Raw genomic sequence first — 14793 nt, forward strand, 5'->3', positions numbered from 1 at the left:
TTCATCTTGTCAGTCTGCAACAAGTTCAAGCTTTAAATGATTTATGTAAAAAAATTTCACAAAGCGGTAAAAAATGGATGGATGGAAGGAAAGTAGTACGACGTTTCGTTGCCTGTTTACTTTCGCTTTCCTGTGCCAGAAACGCTCACAAATGACAAATAACATTACGACACAACGGCAAAATCATGGTGAATAATATTGATCTTAAATCTGGTTTGACTTAACTCATTTTCACTATTTAAAAATAGGCAGTTTGAAGTCTGAACAGTAACACTTTACCTCTCGCAGTTCCTGTAAAAGGCTGCTCAGGTGTTCATTGTCAGCCAGCGCATTGGCAGCAGCGGCCTTGCTGTGTTTGAGCTCGGCTTGGAGCTCCAGGAGGCGACCTATGTAGTAGGCTTCTTTGGTGGCGGACTCCTCTAGCAGCGTCTCCTCTTTGCTCTCGCCATCTTCAGCCACCTTACGCTGGGCGGAGTAGGCTTGGCCAAATGCCTGCATGGAGACAAGATGTGATGTCTTTTAAAACGTAGTTAGTGCACTGCAATTTACTGTGCTTCTCAGTGTGAACGCACTTATGCACTCAAAAATGTAAGCACAGACACAGATACACTCCTAAATATGATTCGTCATTCAACTGGAAGCAAATTAAACCAGAATTATGCAAAATAATAAAATAAAGGACAAAACGTTGATCAAGCTTCTTCTTCCTAATACCATGAGATGATCAAATCCATACATAATGAATGTGTAGTGCAACCAGCTGGTCTTGGTAATTATTCTCCCAAAGAAGCCACCATGCACATAACACGTATATGTGCAGGTCAGCATATTTCAAACCTATTGACACCTGTCCAGTGGAAATAGATGCATCATGCTACCAGGGGGTGATATCTAATATGAGTCACACAGCAAGAACAGCGCTTCATAATATTAACTCACATGTGCTGTCTTAGTAAGTCATACTAGTACAAATCAATGTTAACGTTAACATCACGATGTGGCATTTTTGTGTCGCGTGTCATGAATGACAGCAGAGTTATGCAAGTAGTGTCCAAAGTCTGGCACAGGGGCCTTTTCCAGTCCACAGCTTGTTTTAATTGGCCCCGACTTATTCCTCAAAATGACATTAAACATTGCTAACATAAGGGGGGATATGTGGTGACCACTGTAACTAACACATGTGTAGTTCTACTTTGGAATAAATTACTGCTTTTCAAAAAATGTGCTCGTTTTGAAGATGTCTTTCGATTAGGGATGTGCGGATCAATCAACCACCCATTAGTATCGATTAATGCCGATTAATGCCTTATCCACAAACAATTATCCACGCTGCAATTTGTTATTTTTATAGTCAGACCTATGTGTTTTGTTTCCGTACCTGACGGTTTCGGCAACATCTGTTCCCAACAGTTACGGAAGTAAACACACAGCTCTGGCTTTAAGACTAACAAATTGCACAATTTTTTTAAGACTTAATGAACCTCTTTGGATTAATTATACACTCTGTGTCACAGCGCGGGCTTGAACCCACTTTTCATCGGCAGCAAGTTCTGCCAGCACCTCCGTTGGCAGCACACCAGGACACGCCCCTGCTCGCGCTGGGCGCATCACGCCCACGCAACGGTCAAAGCTGCAAGCAATCTGCAATCTGCGCACCTGCGACTAATGATGACAAGCAGTATAAAGACCAGCGGACCCGAGGAGCCTACGCCGGAATGTAGTTCAAACTCAGTAGTAAGCCTCCCGTCTCTGGCTTCCCCTCCCGTATAGTTGCGCTCTCCTTGTTACTTCCTTGTTCCCGTGTCTCACGTCCTTTGTGCTCCGCGCAGTGTCCTTCCTGTTCCCTGTGATCGAGCTGTGTGCCTCGACTCCTCTCTGCATTTTGGACTGCCTCCCTCGATCCTCGACCCCTGCTTGGACACGGACCTTGTTGCTTCTCTCCGGCCCCAGACCTTCTCTCCAGCCCCCGACCAATTGCTTGCCCACAGACAACCTTCTTGCCTTGCCCCTCTGGACTGACGAAGGATCCATCCATCACGCACTTACACCAAACCTGGTAACATTTACATTGTTAATTCTACACATCGTTTTGCACCAAACACTTAGAGTAGCATACACCTCCCACACTCTCATCAAGGGTTTAAATAAACCTGTTGACCTGATCCTGGTTTTGGTGTCGTCTCCTTCCCCCGCCGTACGTAACACTCTGGCTGACACTGTTTATTTTTAGTCCCCCGGCTGATTATTATGTGTCTCCATGCACAGTACATTACTAATAATAATCACCTGCATTACGGCAAATAAACTGCATTTCTGTGTATCTGATGTTTCATTATCAATTATCATTATCACTGGAGGTTGAGGCTAAACATGTTATACACCGAGCGGAAGCCAGGAGCAGGCATGCTAAAACGGCCCCTGGCGTGAAGCTTGTTTTTTTTTTCATTTGTCCGCATGTCCGCCACACATTCCACAGACAAAATAAACAGGTCCTGGATTAGAACATTGCACACAAAAACTAAGAAAGTGGGACCGGCTTAAATCCTCACAAAAAGGGACCTAAAGGAAAAAACTAACTTGAAAGAATACATTAAATATTTTAAGGGTGTTAGATTAGCTATAACATGAATTTGCTTTGTAACCTATAACTAAAAGCCAAGTTGTTTTTCTCTCTGTTGTTGTTCAAATTGTTTAGCATACATTGATTGACCTACATTGAATTGGTGTTGTATATCTTTAATGTACAAAATGTATCAAAATAACCCCCACATCCTTAAATTTTTCTGTATGTGGCCCTCACTGGAAAAGGTTTGGACAACCGTGCTTGGAAAAAGTCGTACAAAATAATGTGTTTCAAAAGCTCGTTTTGACCCAATTCACGCAATATTTACCATAGGTTACTTATTCGTCTAAAGTAGTGAACGTGTGAGGCGGTAACAATGTCATTGGTCTAATGTTTCTGAAGGAGCACAGCTGATATTATCCTCCTTTATTACCTTTCATATTCCTGTAAATGACAAAGGGAACAAAGGGAAAGAAAAGTACAGAGGGGCAAAGGAGGGAGGAAGGCTTAGAGGACAGAGAGGAGAGATAATCAGATTTAAAAATAATTCACTCCACACCCTTCTTTGTTTTTCTGTCCTCGTCTTTTGTCTTTCCCCACACTTGACATGTGCATGATAATGTTTGTTTATCAGCAAATTGTGCAAGCATTTGTCTAAAGTTGTCAGGATGCTTTTAAATTTGTACTCGACCAATCATGTATCAATTTGTTACTTTGGTTTATTACATGGGTGAAAATCAGACACTGTTTTGACTCATTTATAAAGGGAATTTGAAGTCTATATTGATGCATTTAAAGAAAATGAAACACATGTTATATATGTACAATTTGGGGGATTTACACTGTATATTTTTTTCATAAGAAGAAAATTAAAGCCACATTTTTTCAAAATACATGTACAAGGTCACATACTGGACATCAACCCATTAAAATGTCATTGTTATTATCATCCCAAAAACATCTCAGTGGGCCTTAAAACCTAATTTATTAAGATTTTCTTAAACATCATGACCTGGGGCTGAAGAGGCTCGAGCAAAACAAGTCAACACCGCAAATACGCAAAAAAAAAAAAGGCAATTTGCACAGTGACACGTTTGTAAATTTGCTTATTAATGGTACTTACTTGTGACGTTCATTTGTTTCTATGGTAACCAGAGGCGTGGTAGCCAATGTGAGTCAACATCCTGTCAGTCTATTGAAACAATGAGCACATTAATTTCCAAAATTAATCTAATTTGAATAAACAAACACCAAATTGACAACAATAAAAGTGCCGGTCGGTGTTCCAGAATTTATGGAATAAGCACGATATTATACATGAATAAGTCATGTTACATCTTTTTTTGTTAGTGTGCCCGTGTGTGTGCATATTTTCAGACATGCATCTTTCAGACAGTTAGTCTACCCCTAAGTGCTTCTGGCTCTGTGTTATTCATAACTAGAGACCAGGAAGCAGCAGACCTTCATAAGCAGGAAAATTATATGAAACAATAGGATGTCGTATGATGAAACCTGTTTATGTTGACGCCCCTCAACTTTGCTTGCATTTACGTGTGAGTTTCAGACAGATGTTAGTTGAGCACTTTTAAACCTCTCCTTTATTTGTGTATATTTTAATGTTGATACTGTAGCGCGTAAGGATGGGAGTGGAGGGGAAAGTCTCAAAAGACGGAGCTAGCTGTTTTAATGACATTAACACTTAGTCTTTTTATCAGCAACAGAGCGGTATATCGACAATAGCGTCTTAGCGCCACAACCACAACACAGGATATGTGTCCCTCAGAAAAACTTGTCCCACCGGAACTCTCTAACCCTAACTAAAGTTCCTGAGTGAATTATGTAAACCCACTACATAAGCCACCCCAGGGTTTCACCCATAGTCAAAATCCCCACGCCGGGGAGGGATGGCCCGACCACGACGAGTACAGACGGTGGGGGGCGACAGGGCAAAGGGTTGTGGCGGGTGCAGACGGACGACCTCCAGGGCTGGAGGGCAATGATGCTGACGGGACCCCGACCGGATCAGGGGGGTGGGCAAAGGGGGGTGGCTGCGGCATGGGACCCGGGCCAATTTTAATGGCCTGGAAACATCTACTTGGGCCATTTTAATCCTATCAATGGAAACAGTCTCAGGTCTGCCCACAACGTCCATGACCAGGCTCTTATCCTCGTACTGTAAGACCTTAAATGGCCCATCTTAGGTGGGGCGCAACGGCCCGCAGTAGGTATCATGACGGATGAAAATTAAATCCGCCCAGTGCATGCTGGGAGGTACCGGGATGCCGTGCTGTGATGTGGGGACGGATGTGAATTCCCTGATGGCCTTTAGCAGGGAAGACTGCTGCCTGGCCGCCGACCAGGGTGTACCGACATCCAGAATGAAATCCCCCGGAACCTGCAGCACCTGGCCGTAGACAAGCTCAGCAGATGAGGCCTGCAGGTCCTCTTTGGGGGCGGTCCTGAAGCCAAGCATGACCCAGGGGACTTTGTCCACCCAGTCACCGTGAGTCAAACCAGCACGTAGGGCAGCATCCATGGAGCGGTGGAAACGCTCACACAAACCGTTAATCTGGCGGTGGTTTGTGGTTGTGCGGTGCAGCTTGACCCCCAGACTCCTGGCCATCGCGTTCCAGATCCGAAGGGGGATCCGAAGCGTGCGACCCATGTGCTGATGAATGCCGGGGCCACATCAGTGGACGCCATTGACGCGAGGGGAACAGCTTTTGGCCAGCGGGCCGCCCTACACACCATGGTGAGGAGGTAGATGAAACCATGCGAAGGGGGAAGTGGACCCACCAAGTCGATGTTGAGGTGGTCAAACTACTCTCGGGAACAGCAAACTGCTCCAACAGGGCCTTGGTCTGTCGGTGCACTTTTGTGCGCTGACAGGCCACACGTCCTTCTTCAGCCCCCTCAAGACAAACTTCTGGGCCACCAGCCTTGCAGAGGCCTTTTTGCCGGGATGGGAGAGGCCGTGGATCGCTTCAAAAACAGCATGCCACCAACCAACAGGAACCAGAAGCCGAGGTTGGCCAGTTAAGAGATTGCACCACAGCCTGACCCCTGAGTCACCGACCGCGACTTCGCCCAGGCGCACTCCAGTGTCCGAACCCCTGAGTGCCTGAATCTCACGGTAAGAGGACTATTCCGCACCCATACGAGAGTAGTCCAGACCTAACTGCAGTCCGCGACCACATTGGACTTGTCTGCGATGTGTCAGATGTCTGTGGTGTACTCAAAGATGAACGACAGCTGGCGTTGTTGGTGGGCAATACCACATTTTATTCTCAAAGTCAACACTCACTCTCACTTGTCTTAATGCTACGCTCAAGCTGTTTGACCACCATGTGAATTAGGCAGCGAAGAGAAAAACAGATGTGATTTCATATGCAACCCAGCAACATATTTGATTGAACTGAATTTTAGTTTTTATGTAGTGTTTTTGTTTTGACTGATGACAATAAAGCTCTATTTCAGGCACAAATATTTATACGGTTGCTAACAAGCTAAAAAAAAAAAAGATGAAATAGGTGCCTTTTGTAAGTGGCTGCTGTGGAATTCAGATTCATTTTGACATGCTTTTATTTTGAAGCGAACTTTGCACTCAACAGGACTTCACTGTTTGCACATTGTAATGCTCAAAAAATGTTAATGTTGTTGTTGCTCAGCAGTAATGATGAAGTTAATAATACTACAACATATGTCGACATAAACATACCATTTTTTCATAGAAATGTCCCCTTTGGGTCTCAAATTTTATGTTGGCAAAAAACTATGTCAACATCAGGTTTTGTTTTTATAAATAATATTATATTAATCAGCTGGTATACATACACGGGTTGTCAGCATAAACAAGTTCCACTGTCCATCACAGACTTACAGTAGTATTGGTTTGATACTAGACTGATTCCAGTATTACCCTAAAACCTCCATCAGGATGGCAGTGAGCTGACAAGGAGTGTCCGATGACAACATCCCGAGCAGAGAGCCACATCATTGGCTGTGACATCACACACGAGTAACAGAACATCCCTGTGGGGCGTGTGCTCCGCCTCCTACTCTGTTTTTAGCACTGATGCTCACCAAATACTGTATATCACCAACACTTCACTACCGTTGGAACGCATTCAAGCTCCATTTGAACATGACCAAGGCTAAAGATCTACAAAACAAGACTCATTACATTACAGCGCTGATTTACAGCAGACAGAGCCTTTATTGATTATACCTTAAATCCTAAGTCTAACACAATGGTTTGAGTACAGTACTGTGTGAAAGTTGTAGGATTTGTTTTAAAAATGACTGTACTGTTTTAACTACACTCAAAAAAATATTTTGACCAAATATTTACATCTATTTCAAAGACTCCTTATTGCCAATTTTTTCCATACATGCAAGACATACGGAAAAATAGTTTTGATTACGTATATAATTGTTATTAACTTCGATTTAAACAGAGTAAGGAACCTAATGTGATGCATAATTGTCAGTCAAACCAAATGAAACAAATTTGATTTATGTAAATTAATAATAAACCCAATGGTTTTAAAATACATTAAAAAAACTAATCAAATCATTCACTCTGTCATCATTAGGGTCACATGTGCGGAAACAGCTAAGATTATGCACAAAGCTAACTATAACCTGCTCCCCAAAAATGCATAACAATTCTTCTCAGAAAAAGAAGAGAATTATAACCTTAGTGAAAAATCAAATTGTAAACATTTGTATGCACGTACAACACTTAAGACCTTTAGCATATCAGCACTATGACATAGGTAGACCATGACATATATGGCCAGATCCTCTACATAAACAGCCACATTTTGTTAAAGTTAAGTTAAAGTACCAATGATTGTCACACACACACTAGATGTGGTGAAATTTGTCCTCTGCATTTGACCCATCCCCTTGTTCACCCCCTGGGAGGTGAGGGGAGCAGTGGGCAGCAGCGGTCGCCGCGCCCGGGAATCATTTTTTGGTGATTTAACCCCCAATTCCACCCCTTGATGCTGAGTACCAAGCAGGGAGGTAATGGGTTCCATTTTTATAGTCTTTGGTATGAATCTGCCGGGGTTTAAATTCACAACCTACCGATCTCAGGGCGGACACTCAAACCGCTAGGCCACTGAGTAGTGCCAAACATTCATGTTTAAATCATCTGTCAATATTGCCAATCACCTCTTCTGTTCTTCTGTGTGTAAGCAGTGCATCAAGACCCAATACTTTATCATCTCGTACTGTCTTGGTGATCACCTGAGCTCATAAGTAGCGAGTCTGTCAAAGTCCCCATCATAGTGTAGTCTGTCTACTCATTGTTTCCTGTGTCCATAAAACCTATACTATCACGGAGAAAATACATGCACAAATAAATGTTGAATTCAGGCCGACGTACTAACTGACCATCGTGCTATTACTCTGTTGCCCAAAAACTATTACTATATAGCAGTTAATATGTTTCAGGCAAAAGTTTTTGCCAAAAACATTCCTCGGTTTTCGTACAATTAAACCCATGTAGGTGACTCAATCTCTGTGCTTTTTTATTGAGTATGGCTGCAAAATAATCCACCAGAGTGCCTAATAAAGTTGTAGCAAACAGCAATAGTGGGAGTGTAACGATTGATTGATATATCAATAGATCGACTTATATTCAGAAATTTCAAGTATATCTTAGCAAATTGGCCTTCCGGAATAGGTATCGAGCTAACATCATTTTGAAAGGCAATTAATCAATTTTATAGATTCTAAAATAATGAAAACATTTGATTTAGGAACGGCAAACTTTATATAAAGTTTAGCACTTAAACGTCTGTCTGACCGATTGTTGGGTCATCAAAACTGAAACGGCAGATGGTGGTCGACAATGGTCATACCAAATGCAAACGCCACAGCAACACAAAAACTCTCAGCTACAGCACGACTGTTAAAGCATAAAAAAAAAGAAAATGACACACAACAATAATATAAAGCCACAACCTAACTTTAACCACGAAAGTTGCGACGAACAAAACGTAAGTGACAGCGGAGCAAGTTTGCCAACGGACCAGCTTGAGACGGAAGTTTAAAAACAATGTAATAACCACTCACCGTATATCAATATTATTGAAAAAGTTACGTTTTTAAAAAGTTCTTTATGACTGAAAAAGTGGTCACACTTCACTTACGTTCCCAAATTCGTTCATTACACCCTCGACCATTTAGTCGTCCCCACATCGTCAAGATTCATGTGAAGATGTTGAAAATGAAGTGCCACAAAGCACGCTCGGAGCACTTTTAGTTTCCCAGCCAAAAATAACCTAATAAATCATACATTCTATCTATTGTAGTCTAAAACATGTACCTGGTACCATGGTACCTCAACTTAAGAGTGTTTTGAAATATGTTGAATATTACGTATAGTCTGCACCATACTGAAGCAGAATGAGTCCAACACCAGCAAGGATGTTAAAATAATATCAAAATTGTTCTCTTTGAAAAAATGGAAAAGCTGCCGATGGTGTGTTTGACAGAGAACGTAAACTGCATTACTACAAACAAACGACTGTGGTTGTGAGAAGCACATTCTATTGTATTGTTTTACACAATATTTCTTAACTAAAAGTTTGTTTTTGTTTTAAAAGGCATGTTACATGTTAAAAGTGTGCTGTTTTAGGTGCGTCAAGCACCAAAAACTATTGATTTCAATTATTTCAAGGGGAAACCTTGCTTTGAGATACAAGTGTTTTGAGATAAGAGCTCTGTCACAGAACCAATTAAGCTCGTAAGCTAAGGTATTACTGTATATTAAATGACAAAATACAAAAAAATTAGCGTTATTTAGGTTAACGATTTTACTCAAGTGAAATGTTTTTTTCAATGCACAATTATGTTTCAGCATTCTTTTGATTCATGACAGGTGCGCAGATCGGGGGAGGAGGGGTGCGCAAAAACGCAGCCATCGTCTGATGTTAAACATCCATGTAGCCATTAAATTCGTCATTTATATGCATTTTACATTGTTTTCTGCATGTAAAACTAATTACTTCCAGTAAAAAGTGTTTTGTGTTAACATTTTTGGGCGTCTGGAACAATCCATCCATCCATTTTCTACCGCTTATTCCCTTTGGAGTCGCGGGGGCGCTGGAGCCTATCTCAGCTACAATCGGGCGGAAGGCGGGGTACACCCTGGACAAGTCGCCACCTCATCGCAGGGCCAACACAGATAGACAGCCAACATTCACACTCACATTCACACACTAGGGCCAATTTAGTGTTGCCAATCAACCTATCCCCAGGTGCATGTCTTTGGAGGTGGGAGGAAGCCGGAGTACCCGGAGGGAACCCACGCAGTGACCGGGAGAACATGCAAACTCCACACAGAAAGATCCCGAGCCCGGGATTGAACCCAAGACTACTCAGGACCTTTGTATTGTGAGGCAGACGCACTAACTCCTCTTCCTTCGCTGCCCGTCTGGAACAAATTAATTGAATTTACATTGTTTCCTTTAGAAAGATTTGTTTTGATTTTCATAAAATTCGGTTTTCAACTGACCCTATGGAAATAATTAATAACGGGTTCCACTCCTCTTTGACGATGACATACTGTATTTGTATCTGTACTACAAGAGCAGGCCACATAAAACTCAGATTCAGCAGAATAGTGTACCTTCAGTTTCACATTACAGCGTGATTCATCTCATCTTACAAAAGAGGAGCTTGGCTTGTTGACGCTTTTGTTTTTCTTACTCTAATAAAAACCTCAAAAGCATCACTTTGCACCGTGTTTTTTTTGTCCTCTTTGTTGAACATTGCCATCCATGCAGGGTCAATGCACTATGCAAAACGACAAGCTCCTAGTGAGGTAATTAGCAGCAAGCTGCGGCAAGCTCATTACAGCTTTACTGACAAAGCAATCTAAGGCTACCTCTTGCTGTAAAGACCATGATTAAAACATAAAGTAACACCTTATCTAACATAAAGAAACTAGTGAAAGTATAAAGATAAATAAACTTAAACTTAAAGGAAGTTTAAGGCTATGTTTCTTTAAATAACGGTATTCATAATAGACACCTCAACTAACCAAAATGGTCATTTTTAAACGTGAGGATTTCTCATACAGTAGATATTTGGAATTGCATGCCAAAATGACTGGACCTAGTAGAATATCAAAATTGTCAATACATTCACTAATTCAAATACTCAAAATTAAAGCAATCAGGGGTACAGTAATTAAGAACAATTATCAAGAAAGCAGGCTACTCACAATATTTGAATCGATGAAAATGACAATATTAAAGAAAAGGTTGGACGGTTCAGTAACTACTTAGTAAATATTACACTAAATGGAGAAAGGAAAGATCAACAATCCCTCATCAATTTGAGGATCGGACTGATGCCACAGGCAGGTAAGCCCGTTCAATGTTCCTCACTGAAGTGACAGAACAAGAAATAATTGATATTGAAACAAAATCAAAATCATCTACTGGCTGCAATGGAATCCATATCCATTCATCCATTTTGTAAATTACATATTAAAAAAAGGTTATCATAGAGATACGTACATATATTGTATCAGTAATGTATTTTTTTCAATTAATTTTTTGTTTACAACAAATAACTCACAAACTACATGCCAGTTTCCTTACATACATAATGTTCCAAATTATACAGAAATTATATATCAATCAATCATCAATCAATGTTTATTTATATAGCCCGAAATCACAAGTGTCTCAAAGGGCTGCACAAGCCACAACGACATCCTCGGTACGCCCACATAAGGGCAAGGAAAAACTCACCCCAGTGGGACGTCGATGTGAATGACTATGAGAAAACTTGGAGAGGACCGCATATGTGGGTAACCCTCCCCCACCTAGGGGAGACCGAATGCAATGGATGTCGAGTGGGTCTGACATAATATTGTGAGAGTTCAGTCCACAGTGGATGCAACATAATAGTAAGAGTCCAGTCCATAGTGGGGTCAGCAGGAAACCATACCGAGCGGAGACGGGTCAGCAGCGCAGAGATGTTCCCAACCGATGCACAGTATTGTGAGACACATGCACTAACCCCGTACCACAGTGCTGCCCCTACTATATATATATATATATATATATATATATATATATATATATATATATATATATATATATGTATGTGTGGGGAAAAAAAATCACAAGACTATTTCATCTCTACAGGCCTGTTTCATGAGGGGGGTACCCTCAATCGTCAGGAGATCTCCTGACGATTGAGGGTACCCCCCTCATGAAACAGGCCTGTAGAGATGAAATAGTCTTGTGATTTTTTTCCCCCACACATACATATATTGCGCTCTACTACGGTATCGAGCACTATTTTTTGGATAACCTTATTAAGACATATATATATATATATATATATATAGTAGGAGCAGCACTGCGGTACGGGGTTAGTGCATGTGTCTCACAATACGAAGGTCCTGTGTTCGATTCCCGAGTTCGGAGTTTGCATGTTCTCCCTTTGACTGTGTGGGTTCCCTGTGGGTTCCCTGCGGGTACTTCCTCCCACCTCCAAAGACATGCACCTGGGGATAGGTTGATTGTCAACACTAAATTAGCCCTCATGTGTGAATGTGAGTGTGAATGTTGTCTGTCTATCTGTGTTGGCCCTGCGATGAAGTGGCAACTTGTCCAGAGTGTACCCCGCCTTCCGCCCGAATACAGCTGAGATAGGTTCCAGCACCCCCCGCTACCCCGAAAGGGACAAGCAGAAGAAAATTGGGACGGCGTGGCGCAGTGGAAGAATGGCCGTGCGCGACCCGAGGGTCCCTGGTTCAATCCCCACCTAGTACCAACCTCGTCATGTCCGTTGTGTCCTGAGCAAGACACTTCACCCTTGCTCCTGATGGGTGCTGGTTAGCGCCTTGCATGGCAGCTCCCTCCATCAGTGTGTGAATGTGTGTGTGAATGGGTAAATGTGGAAGTAGTGTCAAAGCGCTTTGAGTACCTTGAAGGTAGAAAAGCGCTATACAAGTACAACCCATTTATCATTTATTTAAAATGGATGGATGTGTATATACAGTGTATATATATATACACATAAATGTATATAGGTATTTATGTATATATATATATATATATATATATATATATATATATATATATATGAGATTCCAATAAATACAATTATTACAATACAATCACTATTAAAACCAATGCAATACAGCAATCAATATCATTTGGATATTTTAAACAACATTGCAATCAATATACAACCGATGCAATATTGCAATCAATATCATTTGGATATTTGTTACAATATTGTGATCAATACACAACCGATGCAATATAGCAATCAATATTATTTGGATATTTGTTACAATATTGCAATCAATACACAACCGATGCAATATAGCAATCAATATAATTTTGATATGTTTTACATTATTGCAATTATTATTACAACCAGTGCAATACTGCAATCAATATTAGTTGAATATTTCTTAAGATATTCCAATCAATATTACAACCAATGCAATATTGCATGAATATTATTTGCATATTTATAACAATATTGCAATCATATACAACGCAATATTACAAACAATATTATTTGGATATTTGTTACAATATTGCAATCAATATACAACCAACGCAATATTGCAATCAATGTTATTTGGACATGTGTTACAATATTGCAATCAATATTACAACCAATGCAATATTGCTTAAATATTATTTAAATAATTGTAACAATATTGGAATCATAGCCAACGCAATATTGCAACAAATATCATTTGGACATGCGTTAAAATATTGCAATCCGTTAAAATATTGCAATCAATATTACAACCAATGAAATATGCTAATGAAATATTGCAATCAATATTACAACCAATGCAATATTGCATTACCTGAGCATGCAGGTGAACACATGACACCTTTGCCTTGTTACTGCATTGTTAACATCTCTATACCACAGTACAAATAGTACAGGTATATCATAAAAGTATATTAAAGTTATTCTCCCCGGCATGTTTCCTAAAATGCAACTTTTCAAATTCTACATAATAATAATGTAGCTATACTTTCTTTCTTCCAAACTATTATGCCATACCGCTGTTGTTCCCACCTCCTGCAGCTGGTCCAGCTCCTGCCTCAGAGCCTCCTGCTCGGCCTCCAGCTCGGCGTACTGCTGCTTCCAGTTCTGGTTCTCCTCCAGCACCGCCAGTCCGCACTCCGCCGCCCGGATCTTCTCGCGATTGGCCTCCGCTAGCTCCCGGCTTAGACGCTCCACCTCGGCTCGGCACTGCTCCACCGTGTCTCCGCATCCTCCTGCTGCTGCCCCACCGGCGGCCATCGCCCTTCTCCTTCCTCCGAGCTGGAAGACGCGGCGTGAGGAGGGAGGAAAGTCTGCTTTAGCTCTTATGTAGGAAACAATAAAAATTCATGAATATCCACTAAGGTTGAGTCATCTTCAGCCATGTGATGCGGATCTTTACGATCCCCTTTGTTGGATCCAGCTGTGGACCACATTTATTGTAAAGACCACATCACTAGGGGGCAATACTGTAAGGGTTGGCGTCTATTCGATACCATGTGCATACAGGGTCAGTAGTCACAACGCCGATACCATTAGATGATTTTGCTTTTAATTTGTTAATGAAGATTATAATCCAAAACAAATAACGTAAAATAGTTTGGTCTAACAACTTAAAGAATGATCACACACTAACTTTTGAACAATTTACAGTAAAAGACAATGGAATAACAAATTGTGTCATATTACCTTGTTTATAACGGTACTACAGCGAAGATTTTGATCTCGGCATCGATACTATCGCTATTTGTATTGATCCGCCCACCCCTAAGTAGTGTGACAGAACAGGCACTAACCATAGCAAAAATCTTCAAAGAGGATAATGCAATTCTCTTGACACTTTTTTTGTGTACTACATACACACTTAGAATTGAACCAAAACTAAAAAGTGACATGTATTAGCATTGTTATAACAAACATATCACATCACTTTCTATGGCAATTTAAAGGGGAACTACACTGTTTTGGGAATTTTGAATATCATTCACAATCATAATGAAAGATATGACATCGGATGTATTTTTTTATTTTATGTGTACACCGCCTTCCGCCCGAATGCAGCTGAGATAGGCTCCAGCACCCCCCGCGACTCCGAAAGGGACAAGCGGTAGAAAATGGATGGATGGATGGATGGCATTCTAACTTGCAAATAAACGTGGGAGGTCCTCTATTTC

General features: G+C 41.1%; 1 protein-coding gene across 3 annotated transcripts in view; it reads right to left on the reverse strand.

Moving 5' to 3' along the window:
* Nucleotides 1-13990, reverse strand: part of LOC133606575 (protein bicaudal D homolog 1-like) — a 38499-nt gene extending 24509 nt beyond the window's left edge. For 2 of the 3 annotated variants that reach the window (XM_061960661.2, XM_061960663.2), the window contains exons 1-2: nt 13637-13990; nt 280-492 (exon numbers count right to left, since the gene is read on the reverse strand). In XM_061960661.2, coding sequence (XP_061816645.2) covers nt 280-492; nt 13637-13879 — 456 coding nt within the window. In that variant the 5' untranslated portion in view covers nt 13880-13990. The remainder of the gene's footprint in view (nt 1-279; nt 493-13636) is intronic. The other variant, XM_061960662.2, reaches the window with a different exon arrangement.
* Between the last annotated feature and the right edge of the window lie 803 nt (nt 13991-14793).

The sequence above is a fragment of the Nerophis lumbriciformis genome, linkage group LG05, assembly GCF_033978685.3.
Source record: "Nerophis lumbriciformis linkage group LG05, RoL_Nlum_v2.1, whole genome shotgun sequence".
Classification (NCBI taxonomy): Eukaryota; Metazoa; Chordata; class Actinopteri; order Syngnathiformes; family Syngnathidae; genus Nerophis; species Nerophis lumbriciformis.